The sequence below is a fragment of the Cyprinus carpio genome, chromosome B7 (assembly GCF_018340385.1).
Source record: "Cyprinus carpio isolate SPL01 chromosome B7, ASM1834038v1, whole genome shotgun sequence".
Classification (NCBI taxonomy): domain Eukaryota; kingdom Metazoa; phylum Chordata; class Actinopteri; order Cypriniformes; family Cyprinidae; genus Cyprinus; species Cyprinus carpio.
Genome location: NC_056603.1, coordinates 40,822,572 through 40,848,209, shown reverse-complemented (window position 1 = coordinate 40,848,209; position 25,638 = coordinate 40,822,572). Strand labels below are relative to the sequence as shown.

General features: G+C 39.2%; 2 protein-coding genes across 4 annotated transcripts in view; one reads left to right on the top strand and one right to left on the bottom strand.

The window, feature by feature from the left end:
• The window catches only part of LOC109087376 (zinc finger protein 821-like), a 28,041-nt gene extending 26,221 nt beyond the window's left edge, over positions 1-1,820 (bottom strand). The window contains exon 1 of the mRNA XM_042728675.1: positions 1,686-1,820. The gene's annotated coding sequence lies outside the window, so the exon portion shown is untranslated. The remainder of the gene's footprint in view (positions 1-1,685) is intronic.
• Positions 1,059-25,535, top strand: LOC109094338 (adaptor related protein complex 1 subunit gamma 1). 3 transcript variants are annotated; one of them, XM_042728669.1, is made up of 24 exons: positions 1,059-1,216; positions 9,473-9,676; positions 9,789-9,913; positions 10,548-10,689; positions 10,790-10,886; positions 12,108-12,184; positions 12,600-12,608; positions 13,167-13,262; positions 13,920-14,000; positions 14,087-14,185; positions 14,277-14,332; positions 14,548-14,661; positions 14,742-14,882; positions 15,338-15,392; positions 15,934-16,056; positions 16,512-16,601; positions 16,689-16,813; positions 16,910-17,014; positions 17,132-17,273; positions 17,919-18,045; positions 18,445-18,546; positions 18,624-18,784; positions 20,168-20,266; positions 21,602-25,535. In XM_042728669.1, the coding sequence occupies exons 2-24, from the start codon at positions 9,476-9,478 to the stop codon at positions 21,701-21,703; spliced, it is 2,469 nt and encodes an 822-aa protein (XP_042584603.1). In that variant the 5' UTR covers positions 1,059-1,216; positions 9,473-9,475; the 3' UTR covers positions 21,704-25,535. The 3 variants fall into 3 exon arrangements, with proteins under 3 accessions (XP_042584603.1, XP_042584605.1, XP_042584604.1); XM_042728670.1 differs by having other exon boundaries at positions 1,142-1,619; XM_042728671.1 differs by lacking the exon at positions 12,600-12,608.
• Positions 25,536-25,638: the final 103 nt, after the last annotated feature.

Below are 25,638 nucleotides of genomic sequence, written 5' to 3'. Positions count from 1 at the left end.
ATATGAAAGCAATTATTTGACTTCGGAAACAACACGCTGTCTTTATAATATCATTGTAAATTTTCTCCCACAATGTAAATGTTTTTTTTTTTTTTCTTTATAAATGGAAATAGCTGCTTTTATATATTAGGAAGATGGCTAGGTCATTATATTTGGGGGTCCTTGGCATCAGATGCTGTTCTATGGGGACTGATCATTGCGACACTTGTTAGAAACCTCTGTAGTGGTAAACCTCGCCGCAGATTTACTCCTCAGCTCGACCGAAGGACCCCTGGTTTACTCAAGAGCCCCAGCTCGGTGACTCCCAGAGGAAGAGCCTCAGCACTGCGCGGAGTGAGCGAGCCGCGGACCGAAGCACGGCTCTTTAGGCAACTCATCCGCCGAAATGACACGTAGCCTAGTGCTAAAACCCAACTATACTCCACTGACATAACACGAGTAAAAACATACTCGTGCATAGTATCACGAGTTTCCCCGCGAACATAGCTCGGGATTTACACAGAGAGGTGGCTAGAGCCTCTTGTTATATGTGACCCTGGAGTCATATAAGTAGCACGGGTATTTAGACCAGTGTTTGCAAACAGTGATGACGTGTTTGTGGGCGGAGCCTATCTATATGGTGGCAGAAAATTACCGTCTTTATTTTAAGCAAAAAATCATTAGGTACAGATCATGTTCCATGAAGATGTTTGGTAGAATTCCTACCGTAAATATATCAAAACGTCATTTCTGATCAGTAATATGCATTGCTAAGAACTTAATTTGGACAAGATTTTTTTGCACCCTCAGATTCTCAAGTAGTTATATCTCAGCCAAATGTTGTCCTGTCCTAACAGAGCGTATTTATTCAGCTTTCAGACGACTTTTCTGAATGCACCCTTATGACTGGCTTTGTGCTCCAGGGTCACATATTACTTTATAATAAACCACGTCTGTACAAGCCACCTGACCGCATGTTTAAACCCATTCTCTCTTTTTGATGCACGAACACGGTAATAAATGTTGGCGGTGCTCACATCATCATTCTCTCGCGCTGCTGTCTGGAGCAGGGCGCACCTTCTCACATCCGCATTTGAAGATCTGACCATCAGTCATGTATCCCTCCGCCTGCGGTAGAAGTGCTGAGGCTGGGGCCGCCGCCATTTTGAATGTCTGGTCCGTTCCTCCTTCCGTCGAGTGAGAAGGCTGCACTTGTTTTCTGGTATCGTAACGGCTGGTGAGTGTGAGCTCGATTTAACCGACTGAACGACTTCGTACATGACCGTTGAGCTCGGCGCGGTCAAGCCGCTCGGGTTTATTCGCGTTTGCGCGGGTTGACTCTGGGCTGGATAGGAAGTGGAGCGCACAGGCTAATGCTAATGCTAACGCTAACGCCTGTGCACCGGGACGCTGTCATAAGCTGAGGCGCTAACGGTCGCTCAACAAAGCTGAACTTCCACAAGCGGCGTGAGATCCCAGTTACACTGTAGTTTATAAACGTTTCAGTGTGTTTAAGATAGAGGTGTGTGTTCAATCCTCCGTTAAATCGACGCTCGATTCGAGGCCCGACTAGACTCCAGGCAGTTAGCAACGGACACACGCAGCACTTCATTCACCGACATCACGGAGGAGTGACACAGGTATTCATTGCTAGTTAAAACGCTTAGAAACGAGTATCAATACTCGTGGAGAGAACTGAAACGTACCTGTGTTTTAGGACAGCCGAACGCCCCCCAATCTCACTGTTTATCATTGAGCTTAGCACTAATGACGCGACAGCGCCAGGGGACGGGTCCAGAAACAGCACACCTTCATCAGTCTCTCTTCATGTCCCGGAACACACGGTCCAGGTGCTGTGTGAGGACACGGTGAGGTGGTGGAGGTGTACGGTGTCAGTCTTGTGTGTTTGAGGATGTTTGGTCACCGGGTGGTTTCGAGGGAGATGTTGAATCGTTCTCTGTTTAGTGCTTTATACATCAGTGCTGGCGCGTCTGTGCAGCCGTTGGTTTGTGGTGAACACATGAAAGGCGAGTTGGCATCGCTTCCTTGTGATTGTGGAGTAAGGTTACAGAAATAAAGGAAGTGATCGTCTGTAAACGTGTCCTCCCGCTCCCTGCTGCACACTGTGTGATTCCCTCCGGCCTTAGATCTGCACCCTGTCCTCTCCAAGAGCTGTAACTAACAGTCTTTTTCTCTATCTATCTATCTATCTATCTATCTATCTAATTGTTTTTTTGATTAGTTGACTCATCTAGCAATGTCTTACAGTTAATATATGTGACCCTGGAGCTCAAAACCAGTCATAAATCGCACGTTTATATTTGTAGCGATAGCCAAAAATACATTGAATGGGTCAAAATTATAGATTTGTGTTTTTTTGCCAAATCTTGAAACGTTTTGTTCCTTCGGCAGATCAAAGTAGCTGCTTGAATATCTGTATTTGAATTAAAAACCGTATTGTAAACTCTGATAGCTGTAGCGACAGCATCATAATGATTTATGATTTATTAAATAAATTAGGCCAATCGTGGCACAAGTTTATCAGCTAGATATTTGAACCGTAACTTTAAATGTGGAGGTCACCCATGGCAGCTCCAGTAGATCTTCAGATGATTTCTCCATCATACGTCGACACCTAATAACACCTGAATTATTTCTTTATGCCCAGACTTCTCAGTATCTACGAACCGTTGCTCCTAAAACATCCCACTATATGATGAAATTCTCAGTTATGCTGTTGGCAGGTCATTTACTGTGAATAATGTTTTAACAGTTCTTTACACCTAAACAGTCTCTTTCTCAAATTTTGTTCCACTCTCTTTAACTTTTTATTCCCCTGCTGCTTTTCTTCATCACTTTATTGTGCACTTTGATGCAGAGCAGTACTAATTGCTGCGACTGTCCTCCAATATCCATATATTACTAGTATTGATTCTACTAGTACTTTTGTTATTGTCTCTGCAAAGTGATCCGATAGTGAGCCGTCTGTTTTTGGTTGTGGTTTTACTACTCATTATTTGTGATGCACTGAAATTCCAGGAAATTAAGATATTCGACCAAAGCAGCGAAAATATGGATTTTCAGTTTCAGCTGAAATGGTTTTGGAGGGCAGAAATCACTGTCTGAGACGGTTAGCACTTTTCCGATGATGCTCTGACTCGTCTGTTTCGTGCACATGGTGTGGATGAGCTACGAGAAGCGAGCGTCAGCAGCGTGGACGCACTTCGCTGTGAACAAACATTAGGGTAGTGCGGCAATATGTAAAATTTGTTTGGCTGAAATATCGTGAGGCTATGACTGGGAACACGTCACTCTGAGCAGCATACAGTGTTCAGTTCCCTTTATTTGACTTTGGTGTTGACTTTATTATATGAATACTTTAATTTTGGTTTTATAAAAAAAAAAATGGTGCATTACTACTAGTAAACATTCATCTTCTAATAATACTTATTAGATTAGAGGCCTGTATCCTATTCTCTGATCTCATTTGGTGAGAGTTTTTCTATTTAGTTTGCAAGTGAAGCTTGTTCTCCAGGTCATCTCCTTGAGGGGGTTGTGCCATTGTTTTGGTTTTCTCCGAGTTTCGAAGCACTGCTTCCATGTGATCAGACGTGACTCTCTGGAGGCAGGTGTGAGAGAGATCCTCGCTATGTGTCGATATTGTCTTTTAATACCTGAATGTAACTCTCTCAGGCCCGCAGTTTAAATCTATTAAGAAAAATTGTTTCGTTTTCCATTATCGCAACCTATTAGTGTTTATTTACATAGTGATTTGATTATCATGCTACTGTCAAATACCACCTTCTGATTTTAAACCAGTAATTAATTTATATATAACTAATAAGTGGCAGAAAGAATGGGATGGAAATAAAAATAATAAGCTGTATGAAATAAACCCTAGTATAAAAAGAAGTAGCTTCTATAATTTTAAATCAATGATCAAGTTGTGTTCACTAGGTGTAGACTGGGGCATTTAAGACTTACCCATGGGTTTTTATTAATAGGCGAATTTCCTCCTTTGTCTTTCATGTAAAGTTCCTTTGACTATTAAGCATATTTTGTTGAATTGTAATTTTTATGATGCTGCTAGAAAACGCTTTTATTCAGAAACATGCTTGCATGGAATATTTGAAAATGTACCACTTAAATGTATTTTAGATTTTTTTATCTTATGTTAAGTTGAAATGTTTTATATAATGTAAATCTTATGGATGATACTGAACTTTTTTGCCATGTAAATAGCCATGATGCTAACATGGCGTAAAAAACTTAATAAACAAACAATCATGCTACTGTCCCAGATAGGGTGAAATATTATTATACAACAGCCACTTTTGTAGTTTTAGTCCATTCTGGTGTCTTTGAGCTAAAAAGATTCAATTGTAGAGTCAGATTGTATCAGCAGACTCTTCTTTTAAACTCTCTATTCAAAGCAGAATAGCTTCCCCGGTGCAACAGATCTCCTTAAATCACCCGTTTACCAGAGTCTCCCCGAAGTTTGCAGTTATATGCCTTTGGCAGGAGACCCACAGTGCAACAGAGCTCTTATTATCTAGGAACGAGACGTATGGAACGTAAAGCTGACCTTGGAGAAACTATTCTTGCTGCCCCACCTAAGGTCACCTTAATCCCTCTATTGTACCTCTTCTGTCTTCTAAGCAGTGAGCTATAAGTGGAAGAGCGTGTGTATGAAAAGCAGTCCGGCTTCTTTCTGAACGTTGTAGTTGAATAGCGTGCTTCCCTTCACTGTCAAGGTGGATCATGTGGCCTCGCGTGATTCAGTGGCTAGGTGTGTGTAGTCATGCTTTCGTAATGTCGTAAAGGGGAGTTCCTCATTCATTCATCTGTAAAGGTTATGGCAGTACTGATGTCTCAATATTGGATGCTGAATCACAAGCCGTCATGAAGCTGATGATCTGCTTATACACGGCCATGATTCACAGTGTTCGGCTGCCAAGCTCGTTGGAGGTGGAAACCCATCGTCTTGAACGCAGACTGCCATTACATTTTAAAACCAGCGAGAGTAGCTGGGAGCCGTACCGGGAATAGCAAGCACTTTCTTGTCTCGCACTTGTTCCCTTGATTGAGCCGTCTAAGCAGCAGCGTCATATCCAGGAGTAGGCCTTAATTTAATCTTCTCTGTGCTGTGCGAACTAGTATAGAGGAGAGAAGGTCTTGGGGGAGGAAAAATGCAGCCAATTCAGTGTAGATCTATCATAGTTCTGCAATGCATATTTTGATAAGAGTCCCACTCTTAAACTTTCGGATGGTTTATTCTACTACTTTTATCTTCATAGCTTTACAGTACACTTTTTATCCAAAGCAGCACTAATTATTGGGGAGGTCCACCAGGAGCGATACGTCCTTATGTGCTGCTAAGCGTACAAAGCAGTAGGGTTTTCTGAGTAACTGTAGTTGTGAGATTTCGTACTGCGGTAGCAATCTACTACATTGACTTAAAGTGTTAGTGCGCTCAGAATTAACAAATGCAGTCGTTTACTCACCCTCATGTTGTTTCAAGCCTGTTTGCATTTTGTCAGTGAGAAATAAAAGATATTTTGAAGGTTTTGGACCCCATTGACTTTCATTGTGTTGACAAAGAAAATAATTAGATGTTTTCCAAAATATCATCTCCTGTGCTCCACATCTATACAGGTTTGAAACTACATGAGGGCAAGTCGGTTTATTTATTTTTGAGTGACCTACAGCTTGATTGATCATCTTGACTGTCAAATCACTACCTGTGTTATACAATCTGTAGTTCTGGTAAATGTAACGTACCAGCAGAACAACACCCTTTAGCTGTGACTGACTATTTTTTTAACAGTATAGCAAACCTGTTCAGTGTGGACTATGTATATATTTTTTTTTATTTGGCTGAGCAAATGATATACCAATTATTTCACTGCAATTTTTGCTTTCCTTTTTTATTGTGATTGTATGCATGCTGTCTGTGCAGAAATCCCACCCCAACCAGAAGTTTATAAGAACTCTTGTTTGCAGCTTAACTTAAGCCAGGGCCACTAATTGCCCTTAGCCTGCATGTCATCTGCATGGAGAGGTTTGCTAATGCTAACATAGTGCTAAGTAAGCTGAAGAGGCACTTAGAAATGAAGTATCCTTTCCTCAAAGAAAGAAGACTTGGCTTTCATCGAACTGGCGGAAGACCAAGGACTGTGTGCAGGCATCCGACACACAACAAGAGGCTAGTTACTTATTGCTGGAGCTTATTGCACTGGAAAAAATCTGAGAGCCGAGATGCTGGTTTGAGTGTCGTTATGTGTGCGTCAAAAAAACAGTATTTCTGAACCTTTCTGGGTTTATTTGCTTCTTGCGTTTATACAATTTTGTGACTAATATCTAATTTAATAAATGATTGTAAGTGCTCATTTTAACAGACTCAAAACTCTTTGACGGCCAGTTGTTGCTTTTTTAAATTTCAAATATCAAATTACATTGACTTCTCAAGCCCTAATTTCTAATGCTTATTTCTATACAGATTTTATGACCTCATATTAATTGAGACAAAATGGAATTTTTGTACTTCAAATCACACAAAAGTGCCATTTAGAATTCACTAGTGAAGACAAAGAGGTTTAAAAACGGGGAAAATGTATGTATCAAAAGACCCAAAGATATATACTTTAGGTTCATATCGGTTATAAACCGCAGTATTGATATTAAAAAACTTGGAATATGCCCATTTATTATAGTTTCTGAAAACAAATCATTCTGGTGCATTTTATAGAGTCTGTCCTATATATTTTTATATTTATGTATTTATTTTACAAACTGGTTTTGCAGTCATAACAGTAAAGAGTAATATTAATGATAGCAAGAATATTACTTTAGCTGTCGTCCTTTGAATTTCGCTTTTTAAAACCATAAGAATGAAAATGTGTTTTTGGCAAAATTGTGAACTTGAGATAAAGGCCACTGCATGTTTTATATCTTGGAATAACACTTTGCTTTTATCACTGTGACACTGCATATTTGTCATTAAACAATCTTCTTTGCACTATCCGTTCATTTGCGACTGTAACTTTTGTCCTGCTGGGAGATGCTGAGAATGTCTTTGTTTAGCAAGTAATTACTGTAGTTCCTTTCTGGTTCGAGCAGCTTAATTAGGTGCTGCATGCTAACAGATTTAAGTGCAGGCTCCTCTGTGATGGAGAGCCAAAGCAGCTCTCATCTCTGCATGGAGGAAGGGAGCAGTATTAACTTTGCGTTGCGTCTTGGCGCTGTATGTATGTGTGTGTGTGAGATGGATCTCCTGGTGTGATTAATGTGCGTTCTCAGAGCAGTAAACCACTTGTAGTGCTCCGTCTTTACAGTGCCACTGATTACTTTCTTTTGCAACTTACATTTAATTACAAGGTGACCTCACACTATCCATGCACTCCATTACGGCATTGCGACGATCTTCTCTTTGTGTGGGGTGAAAGTACTGTACTGTTTGAACTTGAATGCCATGTCCATTCAACCTCAGTCTGCAGGATGAGTCATTTTCTGTTCAGTCTGTATATATGCTCCACGTTCATATATTTAACTGCTCTTTTTGCCGCAAAGCTGTCCCTGCACATCCTACGACACCTTCCTACAACAATCCAGAGAGGGTTTTTGATAGATGAGCCTTCTCTTTCTATTTGCAGCCCCATTTCACTCCTTCCATGGTAATAACCATCTAATTCTCACTGTTTATGAGCTGAAGATCGTTTTTCTCATGTGTGGCAGGTGTTAGTCTGACCTCTACTTCCTGTGCTCTCTTTACCTGTATATCTGCATTGTTATTTGCCTTAATTTGGGATGCTAATATATGTTTATTGGGTTTCTCTTTTGATTAGATGTCAGGTATAATTTTTGGAAAGCAAAAGATAACCAAATTAACTTCAACATCTTTATTGCATAACGTCCCTCCTACTGTGAAGTCAAAGTTTCTTTCAAGTGCCCTTTTCCATATTGGTTGCTCCAGATGTTTGTGTTAGCGCTGGATTCATGTTGAATGTTGTAGAAATGGGCTCACGCAGCTGGGCATAAATAGGCAGTCATGTAATCTTACCACTTTATTTGTTCTCACTTTTAATTTTTAATCAGCCTCCAGTGGATTGAAACCTGATTCTGTTGAAGGAATGTTATTCCACCTGCTTGTCACATTGGCTGATAGAGCTGATTATGGCAATACCCTGATGTCTGCCTTTTCCAGACTGTCCTCATAGAAAAGATGCCCACATGTGCTAGTCAGTTATGAGATGCTCGGCGTCCTTTGGGATTCTTAGAGCTCTGCAGAACGACTGATCAAGAGAGCGCTCTGGGGTGTTGTGCTTAAATCATCTCACAGAGCAAGAACAATTACCCTATTTACATCATTAACATGGCAACGCTTCATTTAGATTTGACAACTGGTTGCTGTTATGGACTGTAAACACTAAGTTATTAGTTAATGTCATGAGAAAAGCATGCTTTATACAAACAGAGATATCATTCATTAAGCTTAATGTCTAAAGGTCTGAAAAGATTTTTTTTCATTATTAAATGGGGGATGTACAAAATGCATAATTGTGCAAAATGCATAATTAAAAAAATCAGCTAGTGTGTTGCTTGAATGTCTAGTCAACTAATTGGCCTTAAGGTGAGCCTATATAATTAGGCAGGTTTCAGATTCATCTGTCCCTATTTGGATGCATTTCTTAGGGAGCGTTTATATAAGACCAGCTGAGCCCAGTGAACTGTAGATGCATTTTTAAAATTATGTTAACTGGAAAATGTTTTAAAAACAAAGCACTCGTGTTGAGATGGTCCCCAAAAAATGTCTGAGATGCAACACAATGAAAGTTGTTCTGAAAGAATATGGATGTCGATATGGTGCATTTAAAGAGGATTTAAAGGTGCAAAGGGGTTTAGTGTGAAAACTGTATTGCAGGCATTGCATCCTGTCAACATCTTAAACATGCATTACACATCATATTATTATTATTATTATTATTATTATTATTATTATTATTATTATTATATAAAATATACTAGGGCTGGGCAATAAACGATATTGTATTGTATAAATTGTAGAATTTATGCCTAGTAACGATGAAGCTCTGATTATTTTTAGTCGATATAGATTAATCTAACAACGGATCTCACAGCAGAAATAAACACGTCAACAGCCCAGTCAGTGCATGTCATTAATAAGTCTACATGTTCTGCTTATCTCTGTGTGAATGAGTGGTGTTATTTTGTCTACTTCACGAACACTGTTTTCAGTGTCTGAGGATGTGAACACATGAACATCATCTCCAGAGCTGCTCTGAAAGTCACTTCACAAGTTTTTCACAGGTTCATTTGAGAAAAACTACCACTTAAAACTGTGAATTTGTTTCATGTTCACTTGATCTTATGTTGCTCTGGCAAACGCAAGCATTGTGTGAATCATCATTTGTCTTGGCAGATATATTGGCACTGCTGTGACACTCCACTGGCTGACACTGTGCTTCCATTACAGAGGATGCCAGCTCCGATCAGACTGCGGGAGCTGATCCGGACAATCCGGACGGCTCGAACCCAGGCCGAGGAGCGGGAGATGATCCAGAAAGAGTGTGCTGCCATTAGGTCATCCTTTAGAGAAGAGGACAACACATACCGCTGTAGAAATGTGGCTAAGCTGCTTTATATGCACATGTTGGGCTACCCGGCACACTTTGGCCAGGTGAGAAAACAGTATTTCTGAAATGATAGGAATCTTTAAAAGGGCTGCAGGAAGCGCCCACTTTAAACAGACAGAATTTTGCAGTGTTTGATGGACAAAATCTCCTTTTCAGCTGGAGTGCCTGAAGCTGATTGCATCACAGAAATTTACAGACAAACGGATAGGATACCTGGGAGCCATGCTACTTCTGGACGAGAGGCAGGACGTCCATCTGTTAATGACAAACTGCATCAAGAAGTGAGTGAGCCAGGGATCTCATCTTGTTTCAGCACTTCCATGAATCACAGCTGGCTGTGTGATCGGTGGGAGTTTAATGTGACCGTTGTAGGTGGAGAGTGTAAAGTGCAGGTTGATGGGGATTTGCTTCCTGAGTGTGAGGGCATCTTAAATTGCTCCATCTTTGTTCCATTTAGTATCTCTCGAACATCTTATTGCACATCTCCATTTCTTAAAAAAACCCAAACCAGTGCCCCACGTTGATGTAATTGCCTCTTGATTTTTCTTGAGGACTCATACCAAAATTATGACTGAACAGGAAACAATTGTGGTGTCTTAAGCATCGCTTAAATTTGATTGTTTCATGCTCTCAACAACCAGTAATTCACAACAAACTGTGGTCAGAACAAACCATATTTTATGCATTTTAAGCAACTTGCATTGCATTCGGTATATACATTTTTATCAGTTTTTATCAGGAAGCTTCCTCAATTTTTTTCCATTTCAAAAGTAGAGTATTTTCTTTTTTTTGTCCGAACTATTGAAATGCATTTAATTTTAGCACAGTTCTCCCCCGCAACCCACCCATTGAGAACCATTGCCTTAAATGATCGTATGCATTGCTGTGCATCCTCATCTAATCTTCTCTCTGCAGTGACTTGAACCACAGTACACAGTATGTGCAAGGACTAGCCTTGTGCACCCTGGGCTGCATGGGCTCATCCGAAATGTGCCGTGACTTAGCTGGAGAAGTGGAGAAACTCCTCAAAACGTCAAACTCCTATCTGAGGAAAAAGGTATTTCACACTCCTTCACAGCTGAACGTGGACTTCATGTCCAGTTGGATGTTGAGCTCTGAATGTGTGAACGGTTTTGACATGAGCTCTTCGCCCTCAGGCAGCTCTGTGTGCGGTTCACGTCATCCGCAAAGTCCCGGAGCTGATGGAGATGTTCCTGCCAGCAACAAAAAACCTGCTCAGCGAGAAAAATCATGGTGAGAGCTGCACTCTTTAACCTTTCCCATAGGTCTCATTTTATTGGCATTAAAAATGAATAAACAGATGCATCGTTCTTACTTGGCAGAACATTTTCATCGTATATGCCTTAACATTATTGAAAAATGAGTGCCTGTTAAATAAAAATGTAACTAACTTAAAGAGTTTAGTAAAATTTTGCCAGGAAAATTTGTTAATGTTAAAAATCTTGTGTGATATAACCACAATGAATGCCAAGACAGTGCAAAACTATACACACACACACGCACACACAAACTATACAAACAATACACACATACAATGTAAGAAACATAATAAAAACTATGCTGCAGTAGTAATAGGAATGTGGACTATGAAAATAGAAGTATAGACTACTGTATGTATATCGTAGACTATGTATAATAAAGACTATGTATATCTATATATGCAAGGATAGAGTAGGAATATAGAATGTGAAAAATAGAAATATAGACTATGTATATATCTATACATGCAAATGTACAGTAATAACTTGCGTGCAAAAAACAGTAGTGCAGTAACGTGCAAATTGAGTGCAACTACATAACAATAGCAGCAGTAACAGTAACAAATGTGCAAATTGAGATGAGGCTACAGGAGTAATATTAACAAATATACAATGGTAGTAATAACAGCAATAACATTACAAATGTTCAATGAGATGAAACAATTTGAACTGACTGTTCTCTGAGATGGATAAGATTGTGTGTGTTTGTTTGCTGGTTTTTATTGTATTTGTTATACTGGTATTTTTCTTTTATAGTTTTTGCCATGAAAATAGCCTTTGATGCTGACATGACATTAAATAAATATATACTATACTAAATAAAAAATTTCAACTTGGAGGTTTGATTTACGGTTGATGCTGCCAACTTCTTAAATAGGAAATATTTTCAAGAAAGGTTTTTTTTCTAATGTATTGTTCTAAGCAAAACATGTTTTCTTGGGAATATTGTTTAAATTGCTTATGGACAAAAATGTGAAGTTGACACTTTCATGTAAAATTACTGTCAGTCCCTCGTTAAGCATTAGCAAACTTCAGCTTTTTTAATATGTTCCGATTTAAGTCAGTCTTTCACGTTCAGCAACAACAGGAGAATTTTTTATTTTTTTTTCATTTCCCTAATGTAAACTAACTTGCTCATGAGTTATATAATGAAATCTGAAAAGGAAATCTGTGTATTGTTCTGTGTTTTGTGCAGGAGTTCTCCACACGTCTGTTGTTCTGCTCACTGAAATGTGTGAGCGAAGTCCTGACATGCTCTCTCACTTCAGGAAGGTACGTAGCCAAGCGTTCATGCCTTGACCTTCAGCAGTCACCTCTAAAGCTGTTTATGCACCACGTTAGCCACTCTGAGACAAAAGCACTCTTATCTGCTGCTGATAGCGTTGACATGACTACTGAAATGAGATTGTAGTCCTTACTGAAATCTGGATGCTTGTCCTGGATTTAGCTGCTGTTGTGTTTATCTCACTGGGAGATGAATACAGGTTCTTCCTCTCTGTATATCTGCTTCTCCTCTTCCCACCCCCAGCCTGATCTACTGTGCCAGCACGCCCACCTCTCATGCTCATAACCGTAGCATTATGTTAAGCTATTCTCTGAAAGTGACTCTTTTTTCCAATTCCCCCCTAACATCTACTTCATATTTTTTCTGTCATTTGTCTTCGTTACAATTCCTGCATTGTGTTAGAATGAGAAGGTAAGAGGACATTCTGGTTTCATAGCTGGTGCATGCTTAAAGAAAACAAACCAACAACAAAAAAAAAGTCCCATCATCATGGTCACTGTAGATGTAGTCCAATATTTTGTTTTGATGTACTGTTTATTTTGCAGTTGTTGTCATTTAAGTGTTTTCTTTTGTGTTTATTCAGGATTACGTAGGCCTCATATACATTTTCACTTGTCCTGCGTTTACCTTTAGATTAATTTCTCTTTCATACGGTCATTATTGGGTTGTGGTTTTTCCAATATGTACATTAAAGTGGGGGCACATATGAAATGGAGACTTTTGCCAAATTAATAAGGATCATATTAATACACAGAAAAAGTACCAAACAATTAAAATAAACACTGACATGCTCTCCATGTCTTAATGTGTAGTAAAAACCAATCTATTGGAAGATGATCAACTCGGGGTGCCTACGTGTGTTTACACTTACTGACCCTTTTTATGTGCTGTCCTGTTTTGAAATCTCTACGACCCTGCTGTAACCTTGCTGATAGTCTTTAATTTCTTCTCCCATTGTTTTGTTTCTAGCTGGTTCCACAACTTGTACGAATCCTGAAGAACCTGATCATGTCAGGCTACTCCCCTGAGCACGATGTGTCTGGCATCAGTGACCCTTTCCTGCAGGTAAAGACACATCATCTCCTGTCAGTGTTGCTCGATTTGAAAGTCCCCTAGGTGATGTTGGCTCTTCTGTTTTGTTATTGAATTAGACACGCTTCCTTTTTCTAAAACCAGGGCTGCAAAGATAACGTTTATTCCAGTTGTAGTTTTGCAATGGTAGCAAAATTGCACTCTCCCATGACAACTCAAAATTGCTCTGCGCTTTACTTAAATGATTCATCTCAACGTGCGATCAACTTCCTGCTTCCCTTATATGGGCTGATCTGTGAACATGCAAAATGAGGCAGAAAGTGCCTTTCATTTTTTCTTTTGATTGGCTCAATCCCTTTTACCACACTTAGGGTTGTCACAGAGACATTATTTTAGGACACCGTTTTCAATATGTCATGCAATAGAGATTTTCTGAGTGCCATTCCATACAATAAAATCTCTTACAACATTATTAATGTTGCAGTAATTTTATAATGTACCTCATGCCAGCAAGTTTGCAATTTTTTTTTTTTTTTTTTTTTTTTTGGTCCGATGCAAGATTTTGATTACATATGAGGTGATAAAGTTTGCAATCCTTTGTGCACATATGAGGTGATATAACTGTTCTTTATACCCTAAAGCAATCTGATGAGCTCCTCTGGGCCACACTGTGTCTCTTGGCATTTTTAAGTGCGGATATTGAGGCTACTGAGAATTCTGGGAAAGGGTGATGATGATTCTAGTGAAGCTATGAATGACATTCTTGCACAGGTAAGCAGTCCGATTAGATCCACTTCATAACCACGTAACTTTCCTTTGTACCTTCTAAAGATTTCCCATCAAATTATTTTTAATAGGTTGCAACAAACACAGAGACGAGTAAAAATGTAGGCAATGCTATCCTCTACGAAACGGTTCTTACTATCATGGACATCAAATCAGAGAGTGGACTTCGGGTGAGTGTTGTTTAGGTTAGCAGTGCTGTGTGAGTGGTTCAAAGGTGTGTGCAGAAAGTGGTTGAAGATGCTGTTGTTTATGTTATTACAGGTTTTAGCAATTAACATTCTGGGACGTTTTCTTCTCAACAATGACAAAAACATCAGGTATGTGACGTTCATGAAGTGGTCAGCGAGAAGCAGTTTAATGCTGTTCAGTGATGAAGACCTTGAGTGATCCATCGACTGAGTGTTTCAAATGTTGATCTCATTGTTTCTGACATCAGCTTTACTGTGGACTGTAGCTCATATCATGTGCTGTCCACTCTAGACTTGATTGTCAAAATTATAGGGCTTTGACATTATTACTCTTCCTGAATCAGATATGTGGCATTGACCTCTCTACTGAAGACCGTGCAGACAGACCACAATGCTGTGCAGAGACATCGAAGCACTATCGTGGACTGCTTGAAAGACCTTGATGTGTCCATTAAAAGGTAATTTATGTGCATGGATTTATACATCACATACAGCATAAAAGGACGAGTCCCACTGATTACGCTTGTCCTTTTCACAGGCGTGCGATGGAGCTGAGCTTTGCCCTGGTTAACGGCAACAACATCCGGGGCATGATGAAAGAGCTTCTGTATTTCCTGGACTCCTGTGACCCTGACTTCAAAGCGGACTGCGCATCAGGGATCTTCCTGGCTGCTGAGAAGTAAGGCTGTTTATTGTGAAATCATGCAAATCATGTTGTGCACAAATCATGCGAGAGGAAGCACCAATGATTTCCATATTCACAGCAGTCATGTTTTACGTCCTTGCAGCCCTTTTGAAAGCCTCCAGTCACTTATTAAGAGTTAAAATAGTGTAAAAGCCTAGTTAAGTGAATCTGATCAAATTCAATAAGCAAGCCCTTGAAAAAATAAAGAGCTGTTCAAGTAGAGCAACTCCTGGCTGTGTGATGATAAAATGAGTGATCCATCGGCAGAAGCTCATTCTGTTGACACTTTTATATCTGACAGCACTAAAAGGGATTTGGTTAAGAGTGTTTTAAAGAGTTTTACTTCATTTTATGCTTTTTGCCTTGGTGGCTTGGTTTTATATTTAGTAAGCTTTAGACTGCTGGTTTGCACACATATCTAACACTTTTTTTATTTTTATTTATCGCAGGTATGCACCCTCCAAAAGATGGCACATAGACACCATTATGAGGGTTTTGACCACGGTAAATGTCTTGCTTTCATTCTTTCTCACTAATAATCTGCTTTACTCCAACTATTAAATTAGAACACATTCATGATTATTTGAGTTTATCACGTGATGTAAATTTAAAGTACACTTTTGAATAGACTGTGTTTTGTAACGGTTGCTGATGAACTCTTGATATTGAGTATAGAATGTGAAGAATGATCCTCTGAGAACATTTCTTAATCTTAGTCTTGGTGATGTGTGTTTTGAGTTCTGTATGTCATTTAATGCCCTTGTTCCACCAAAATGGTGCTTTATTCGGCTCATGCCGAAGCCAGTTCTTTGCAAGACATCTTTCTGTTTGCATTTCTACTAACTTGAGCCAAATGATGATATAACCTTCCCACAAATAAACACAAGTCTTGAGGACATTTTAACATCCTTTCCAGATTGAGTAGCAGTTTAAAATTGGTTTAAAAAGCCCTTCTGATTTACTTTTTTTGTTGTATCTGCTCTTGTAGAAAATTGGTTTAAAAAGCCCTTCTGATGTACTTGTTTTGTTGTATCTGCTCTTGTAGGCAGGGAGTTATGTCCGAGATGACTCTGTGCCCAACCTCATCCAGCTCATCACAAATAGTGTAGAGATGCATGCCTACACTGTACAGAGACTCTACAAAGCCCTCCTGGATGACATCTCTCAGGTTAGAATCATCTTAACACTGTTTGCTCTCTTCACTGAACTTTAAACTTGTAAACCCAAAGTGCAAAACTTGTCATCTGTTTAGTTTCATACAAGAAATGAATCAGCCAAAACTGAAAATTAGTATGTTGTTGTTCCAAACCCGTGTGACAGACTGGGCTTTGTTCAAATGCAAAGGGAGTTTTTTGAAAAGAATGTTCATTCTGCTCTTGTTACATTCACTGTATGAAAGCAAATAGTGACAGACGCTGATCTCCAGTTCGATGATAATGACAGAGAACTGCTGAAACAAGTTCATGCAACTTGTGTGCCTACATTCCTCCAAGTCTTCTGCAGTCATAAAATAGCTTTGTGGAAGCAACAGAGTAGAACGTATACTATATTTGGACCCTGAATGCGTCATACCCCATTCAAAAATTTTGATGACAGAATTATGTCAAACTTTTCTCCCTGTAGCAACCTCTAGTACAGGTGGCATCCTGGTGCATAGGAGAGTATGGAGACCTGTTGGTTTCAGGCCAGTGTGAGGAGGAGGAACCCATTCAGGTAAATGACCTGTATGCCCTTCAAACCACACACACTCTTATTTTAAAGGCAGAATAATCTGATTGTGTATCTGATTTCATGTCACAGGTTTCTGAAGATGAGGTCCTGGATGTTTTAGAAGGTCTTCTCGTTTCTAACTTGTCCACCCCTGTAACGAGAGGTTATTCCCTGACTGCTATCATGAAGCTGTCCACCCGTTTCAGCAGCCTGAAGTAAGCAAACCTGTTCTGAGTCACATGAGGATGTATTTTCTTCAAATGAGCCCTGATGTGGCCCTGATCTTTCATTTATTTTCATTTGCTCTGCAGTCGAATCAAAAAAGTGGTGTCGATATACGGCAGCAGCATAGATGTGGAGCTGCAGCAGAGAGCTGTGGAGTATAACGCACTTTTCAAAAAATATGATCACATGAGGTAAGAGCTCACCTACTGTTCCAGACTCATGTTTGTCACACTTAATTTTAACATTTAATGTCCCCCCCTAGGTTCAGTTTATTATGCTCACTCTCTTTCTCCCTCTTTCCCATGAAGACCTGCATTACTAGAGCGAATGCCTATTATGGAGAAAACTGCCACTAACGGCCCATCAGAGACTGTCCAGACCAATGGAGAAACAGATTCAACCATCCTGGACACAAAACATCTGCCCAGCATCAGTCAACCAGCCAGTCAGGTGGGTTTTCTAAAGCATGGTTTCTCAATCCAAACCTGTGCACATTTTAGGCATCTCAATAATATTCAGCCTCTAAATGTAAGTATTTCCCTCACAGACATTATGCAAAAAACAGGGTGTCAAATATCCAGTATACAGCATGACACATCATTACTTTGCTAGAAGTACACTGTGTTCTAAGGATTGTACTATCATTTAACAACACCGATTGATCCACTCATGTAACGACTTTCCCAAATATTTCCATAGACAAATATTCCCTAAAGTTTGAAAGTTGTCACTTGTGAAAATTACTTAGGCAGACTATTTTCATGGTGATTAGCACGTTATGGGTCAAAGAACATGCGGTCAGAAGGCTGTCAATATGGTGAACATAGTGTCTGGGAATGCATTTATTCTGCATACCTCATCTAGTCAAATGATGTACATTTTTATGCTACAGTAGCAGTTTAGTGCAGTGAGCGCTCTACTAATGGATCTGATCTTATGAGCTGATTCAGGTGTACTAGGTAAGGGAGACGCCCGAAATATATGGTGCGTTGGAGTTTGTAATAATAGATTGAGAACCTCTGTATGGTTGAGCAGATATTTAGCGGTGATGGAATATTTACTGTATGCTTATGGTCTGTGTTTCCTGTTTTACAGGCAAATGATTTATTAGACCTACTCGGAGGTAATGATGTGGTACCTATTATCCAAACAACGGTTCCCACAAAGCCTGCGTCAGCTGGAGGAGAACTGCTGGATCTGCTGGGAGACCTTTCTCTGACAGGTCAGCCTGCTGCACACCTCTGCTGCTCTGTAGCAAATTCACATCCTGCCATTCCTGTGTCCCCATGTTTTGAGCACTGACCAATATTACTGCAGCTAAGTTTACATGCACCTAAATAACCTGTTTAAAATGGGATCAGGTAATGCACATGCAAACAAATACGTGAATCGTATTGCAGTGTTTTAGGGTTCATATAACAGAACTTTCAGAATCTGAAATTGGATTAGATTTGTTCCAGTCAGTGCATCTTAACACATCTACTGTTTTAAAAGTAGTTCACCCAAAAACAAAAATACTGTTATTTACTCCTCTTATTTCAGTCCAAACCTGAATGACTTCTGGTTATTTTGATTTTTGGGTGAAGCCCTGCTCATACCATTGTGCCTCCTCCCTCCTTAGGTGGTCCGACCCCCACCCCTGCTTCCTCTGTGCCCATGTCCCAGCCCCCTTTCCTTTTGGACGGTCTCACCTCGCAACCCCTCTTCAATGACATTGCAGCGGGTGAGCTTGCACTGAATTTCATCATAGTGGTTAATGCAAAATAGGACAGTGCAATTAACATATGCTTCTTCTTGCAGTCATTCCGCCAATGACGGCGTACAACAAAAACGGTCTGATAATTGAGTTCACATTTGAGAGGTCCAACCCCAACCCCAATATTGCAGTTATTACCATCCACGCCACCAACTCCACTGAGGCTGACATGACAGAATTTGTGTTCCAGGCTGCAGTACCAAAGGTTTGTTCTTTCCCATCTTGTAGTACTGTTTAAGGAGAACCATAGTTGGTTAACCTGGCTAATGATTTAAAACGCAAGCATTTTTTTTTTCTCCCTTTACTGATCATTTAAATGCACCTATATTAGAGCTTTTGGTTACATAATCCACTGCTATTAGAGTATCCCTGCATATGTTTAATAAGAATATTATGAATAAATGTAGACATGCACATTCTGTTACTGTGGATATGGAGCATAAAGTGTTCTGATCAAATTTAAGGTCATCAAAAGTCTTAAATATATCAAAAGTGGTATAATAAATGTTCCAATTGTCATTTTAAGAGGTATTAAATTTGGGGATAGAAAAACAGGAATTGTGAGTCTAATGAGATTATTAAACTTCAAAAGGCTATGATTTCATTAAATAAATGTGAGTGCTGCAAGTCAAAAGGCAGCACTGTTATGTTGTAGAAGGTTATAAGAAAGCATATTTTTATCTCCCTCATCTTTTTGAAGGAGCAGCTGGAGGCAATAAAGCATAGACATTTCAAAATAAGAGTCCCAGTGTATTTCAGGCAGGGTTTATTAAAGTCCTACATTATGCATAAAATCTTTTTCTTTTCTGGGTATTGCTGGCATTTAATTTAGTGGCTTCTCTCTGCTGCCTGTCACAGGAAGAAAATGCTTATGCCATTAACACAATCATTAAATTGATTTTGCTAGCATTGGCACAATAATCTTTTTTTATTTGTCCTTTTTGAGCACATTATTATTGTATAAGAAAAATCCAGTCTTGGTCAACCTGTTATTCATGTCTTGGTGTATTGGCACATAAACCAATTTTAATATTGGTTATATAATATATGTCTGTATTGAATAAAACATGTCTTGAGTGTTTTAAACTCGCTGTCGCCCTGGTTTGCAGTTGTGTTTCACAGCCTGTTTAATGAAGTTAAAGAATCTGAGATATGATTTATTTTAAGATTGTATGGGTTTGTCGGCACTGATAGCCTCATGGTTAGTTTGCTGACATATATAGCGCAATTGTGCTCACAGCAACCCGAGATAGATTCCGGTCACTAAAGCCTTGGTAGATCCTGTCCACCTCTGTCTGCTCTCTACTGTCCTATCAAATAAAGAAAAAAGCCCACAAGTATAAGTAAAAAAAAGATTGTATGGTTTTGTTCCATATGGACATAGTGTTAATTGTATTTGTGCAGATCTTAGGAAGTATTTTTTTTTTTTTATTAACTGTGGAATCAGGTTAATGCATTCATGTGATGCATACACAATCAGAATATGACCAAATTTCTTTTAAAATTGGAATATTAATGTGCATGCAAACACTATATAAGCATAATTTCTTCTGCAGTCATATGATTAATTGTTTGTTTGTGTTTTAAGACATTCCAGCTGCAGCTTCTGTCCCCCAGCAGTAATGTAGTTCCAGCATTCAACCAGGGAAGCGTCACGCAGGTCATCAGGGTGCTCAACCCTCAGAAGGTGAGATGTTACTGTGAGCCCAGGACACACTCTGCTTCGTATCGCAGTAGATCTTCAGAGATCAGTCCATTCGTCCTGAAACACCTTCAGAAGTCTGATGAGTGTTTGAGCGGAGCGAAGCTGAATATTGCTAAACTGAAGTTGAGGGCAGCGTCTCACTAGCTGACTCCAAATCAACTCAGTCAAAGCTGTCACGGCTACTGTTTTTCTGAAATCGCACCATCACTAAGATCTCCGATCGCTTGTCTTAACTTGACAGAAGATGAGGTGCACAATAGAAATTGAATTAGGATTAGTTCATGGAGTTACTTTACCCTTTGAATGTATAATTTTAGTATAGGAGCATCCTATAAAAACACTCAGCTACACAACCAAAAGCATTTGCTATATGTGGTTTTGCATTTACAGAGGAAAAGTTCTGATCAAATCCGAGCAGGACAGTTGTTTTCAGCATGAGAAGAAGCTCACTGGTCGCAGCTTTTCCTAGTGGCTGAACTGAACTTGTCTGCCAAGCTCCCTCTGATTGTCCAACAGCAATGTAAATAAAGTTTACTGCTGAAAAATCAGCTAGCAAGCTGCTGGCCTTTAGTTTTTAAAAACAAATGCATGAGGACAATCTGAAGCTGATTAGACTGGTTTTGCTCTGAAGTCGAAGCTTGTCAGAGCGCTGCACAATTAATTGAAAAAATAAAAACCTTGATTTACATATATGCACTGCGTGAATGAAGAAATTAAGATAACCATACATTTTATTGTCATTTAGTGTTACATTGAAATAATAATAATTTATTTGACTTTATATTCTTGATTTTATTTTGCATATATTACAATAGTAATTTACTTATTTTAAATCTTCAATATTTTTAATAATAATTTTATTATTATCATTATTATTATATGGTCATATCACATTATATTGAATATAATATATAAATGTAATGTGTTATATTTTAAAATTAAATTTATGCATTTTACTCATTACTTGGTCCTGTGGCCAAAACAAGCTTTGTTTCTCCACATCAGTGCTTAGTCATGTGTTCCCGGGGAATCGAACCCCCAACCTTGCGCTTCGTAACGCAATGCTCTACCACTTGAGCTACAGGAACACTATATATATATATATAGGCCCTACAAACATGCACGGCAAACCTTTCACATTTTAAATCTGAGAAATCTCAAACTAGGTTATCCATCCCAAGTTATGTAGCCCTAGTTTGCCACCAGTAACACTTACATTTATAGCAATTAATGATTCAGTTTTATGGAGAAACATCTTAACACATACTTTAAGCAATTTTGTCTTAAGCATGTACCTGACCTCCTCTTTTATTACAGCAACAGTTGCGAATGCGGATCAAGCTGACATACACTCACAAAGGCTCTCCTGTACAAGACCTGGCCGAGGTCAACAATTTCCCCCCTCAGTCCTGGCAGTGATTCGCCTCCCTTCTGAATCTTAAAGACCCCCAGCAAGGGAACTATGGGAAAGATGTCCCCTCCCCATTCCCAAATGATCCCCCGTGACATCACCACAGACCGCTGCCCTGGGGTTGCATGGGAAGCAGTGGAATCTTCCTGACACAGTCAAGAGTTGATGGTATGAAGACTGATGATGATGACGATTACAGTGACAATGATGAAGAAAAATCACAAATATCTCAGTACATATCTTTTCATTTGTTTCTTTTCCCGTCTGTCTTTCTCTCTGCTTCGGGGTTAGTGCAGAATGTCCATACTCACACTTGCACTTAGCGTTGTGCACTCTCACTTAATCTGTCCCTGTAGTACACTCCGGCTCACCCTGCCGCCCAGGGCCCTCACATGGGCAAACATCACTCGTGGCCACTATACGAAGGAGCTACTTGTCTGTTTTGTTTGATTTTGTCCATGTTTTTAATCTTGTTAATGGGTTTGGTGTATTTTAAGAAAAACAAAAACAACAACATAACTGAATTTAATTGCAAAGTCTGAACATTTGCACCTTTAAGCATTTCAGAATCAAGAGGAAAATGGGTTGTGATGGTGGCGCCTTAAATCATCGTTGTACATGACATTTCGTAATTTTCGTGTAAGGTTGATCTAATGTCCTGTAATAAAGTATATCAGATGAATGCTCCGGATACAAGCTATGTTGTGGCTGCACCGTATTTCACATGAAAGCGTAATGTACACACTAACAGATCTGTCCAGAAGTGCTTGACCTTCATCACATGTATCATCATGAACAGGCAACAGCTCATACCTTGATTTTCTTGATTTTTGAGCAGGACAGCGTCTAAATGACACTGGAGCATCTCTTCTTGAGGTGACTGAGAGAGAAGGTGTTGCTCGTTACTGTTTGCGTAGCTTACATCACCCAATAGTTTTGCATCATCAAAGCTGCACACTTGTCCCCAAAACCCTTAATTTGGCATATAGTTGTTTTGTTTGCCTCTACTCATCAAAGATGGTGTGTTCTTGTATTGTTTTTTTAAATCTTAAAATACATTTATATAGATTGAAAATAGCCTACACTAAAGAAGTTTTCAGTTTTAAGATTTTTTTTAGCTCAATCCTTAAGCATTGAAATCTATTAAAAATGTAGTTGAAGAGCGTGATCTTAATTCAAATTGATTTCTCACTAAATTAACACAACTAGAGGCCCGGCGACGTGTAATGAGGTTATGGTCAGCGTAGATGCTGTTAATATAGACTATTAATATAAGGCCTTCATGAATGTAGTTATATGCACTGAATGGACTTTTTTCTTTTTGACTTTGTGCAGTGATTTGAAGTATGGAAATATTGCCTGAACTAAAGCAATGTGCCTTTGTCATAACCAGTTAAAAAGAAAGCCCTGAGAGATGAACGGTTATCGTTACATGACGTCTGAAGAGTAGAGGACCTTTTTGGTTTGCTGTCATTTCACTCGATTTCTCGTTCAGAGGGCGTCTTAAGTGCGTACTGTCTGCGTGCGTTAGTGTCTCTTCTTGCAGCTTCCAAAGGCAGTTCGCTACATTAACCTGAATATACCTCACATTGTCTTCTTGTTTTGTCTTTGTATGCTCGGAAGAGCACTATGATTGTTTCATCAAGTCATCGAAATCCTCACTTCGCATCCGTACCCTCACGTCATCTCGCGCTGCTCTGTTTCCTTCATCACTTTGCGTGATTACATTCGCTATGCCACACTGAAGTCTGGTGACCAAATCAAGAGATGTTCTTTGGGCTTGGGAAAAATTTTAACAATGTTATGTATATGGAGAAAAAAAAAAAGACTTCTCATTCTATTAGCCTCTTTGTTTTTTGTTTGCGATTCTTTCGATTTCTTGGCTTTTTCTGTACATACCGAGGGCTTTTAAGATGCATCAGCTGTTTCTTTTCATCCCTTTTTAAGATCCCGTTTTCTAAGACTTCCTTCCAGTGCTGCACAGTGTATAATGTTTGAAGCTGTCCCTCAGAAAATAGTCTAATTTAACAACTTACCTGTTTGATTGATTGTTTATTGGAAAGAAACTGTACTATGTGCTGCCTGTATATTGTATATAATTGTAAAACGCATCAACCAGATCAAATCAAATAAAAATCCCATTTGAAGATCAATGACGTTCAGCTAGGGGTGTAATGTGCACATGATCTTGAGTTGGCTTTGTTTTAACTAGATGTGCAGTGGATCGCAGTCATTTACTACTGAAAAAATTAAATGCTGCTTATGGGCATATTATTTGATGGCCTCCAGCTGACCCCCCCCCCCCCCATGTACTCCCAGTTTTACATAATGCAATTTAAAGGGATAATTTAGTTCACCCAAAAAATAAGTCCTTTACTCACCCTCATATCACTCTAAACTTACATGAATGACTTTCTTCTGTGGAACACAATAGAATATATTTTGAAGAATGTGTAAACTGTCCATATCAAGACTAGACTCCATTGATTTCCATTATATGGAGACGTTTTTAAGTTTCAGCATCATTTGTGTTCTACAGAAGAAAGTCATACAGGTTTGAAGTGACATGAACTGCACTCTTAAAAACAAAGGTGCATCATGACGCCGTAGAAGAACATTTTTTGTCTAAATGGTTCCATGAACCTTTAACATCTGAAGAACCTTTTGGTTTCGTAAAAAGTGGCTAAAGAAGGTTCTTCAGATTATAAAAAGATAAGAAAGAGATGACCTTTGACTGAATGCTTCTTTGAGGAACCAAAAATGGTTCTTCTGTGGCATCGCTGTGAAGAACCTTTAAAGCACCTTTATTTTTAAGAGTGTATCTTCAGACCCCTGCTACATTGAGGAAAGCTTAAAAACCAAAGTCTCTAGTTACAGTTTTCCCATAAACCACCTCTACTGATGTTTCCATGCAGTTTAGGCTCATGCATATTCCCAAAAAGGTTTTTCTTTTTTTGAAGCACTTGGAGTTGAGGCAAAACTTCATATAAAATGCTGTCGGGTAAAAGCGAAATATCCCTGATGTGAAAACATGGTCTCGTCCCTGAATGTTTCGATGCCTCTCGAATGAACTTGCATTACATTAACTGGCCGCCTGCGGTTGAGAGGTGCGTAACAATAGTAAATGGCGATGAAATGGCACCGTGTGAGAGCAGTTTAAAAATCCGACTTTCTGAATCTTCTGCTTTTTACACCAAGACCTTTGTGCGTTGAAGAGGGCAAAACGACCGTCTGTGAACTTGCCGAATCTCTCAGCAGGTTTCCCAACACCAAACGATGATTTTTTTTTTTTCAGCCGCATGTGAAAAAAGCAATGTAAATATTGTCACTTCTACTCTTTATGTAAACATCCTGAAGTAATGCAAGCTAAGTTCGAATTCTCAAGTCACCACTATTCACTATATCTTGCGATACATGCACAGACCTTTGTACATTTGGAAATATACTGTTGATTCTTTAATTAATCTTCATTAAGAAGCAGTCGGGGGGACTGGGTGTAACTGCTTGACCAGGTGGACTTTGTATCACATGCTTGGACGATTGCCTTCTCCATCAGAATCCCTTTGTAATCTGTAAAGGTATCGGTTGTTTTTGAAGTGTATCTATACATGTGCCCCCTACTCAGATATTTTACACTTGCTGTTGAACACATCTGAACTCGTGCAGGAGGGGAGGACGACCCCAGTGAGTCTGACATGATGAACGATCCTCGAGGAGCGAGTGCTGGACTGAGTTCATGATGATGGATGAAAATGACATGGGATATTTTAGACTTATGCTGTGTATTATTGTCTTTGGGTTGGAGAAAATGATCAAATGAAATAAAACGGTCAAACTTGATGTTTGTTGTGTTGTGTTTTGGAGATACCTTTTTTTTCTCTCTCTCTTTCTTACTGGGAAACACTTCTGAATGATCTGGATTGAGTTTCATTTCAGCAGACAG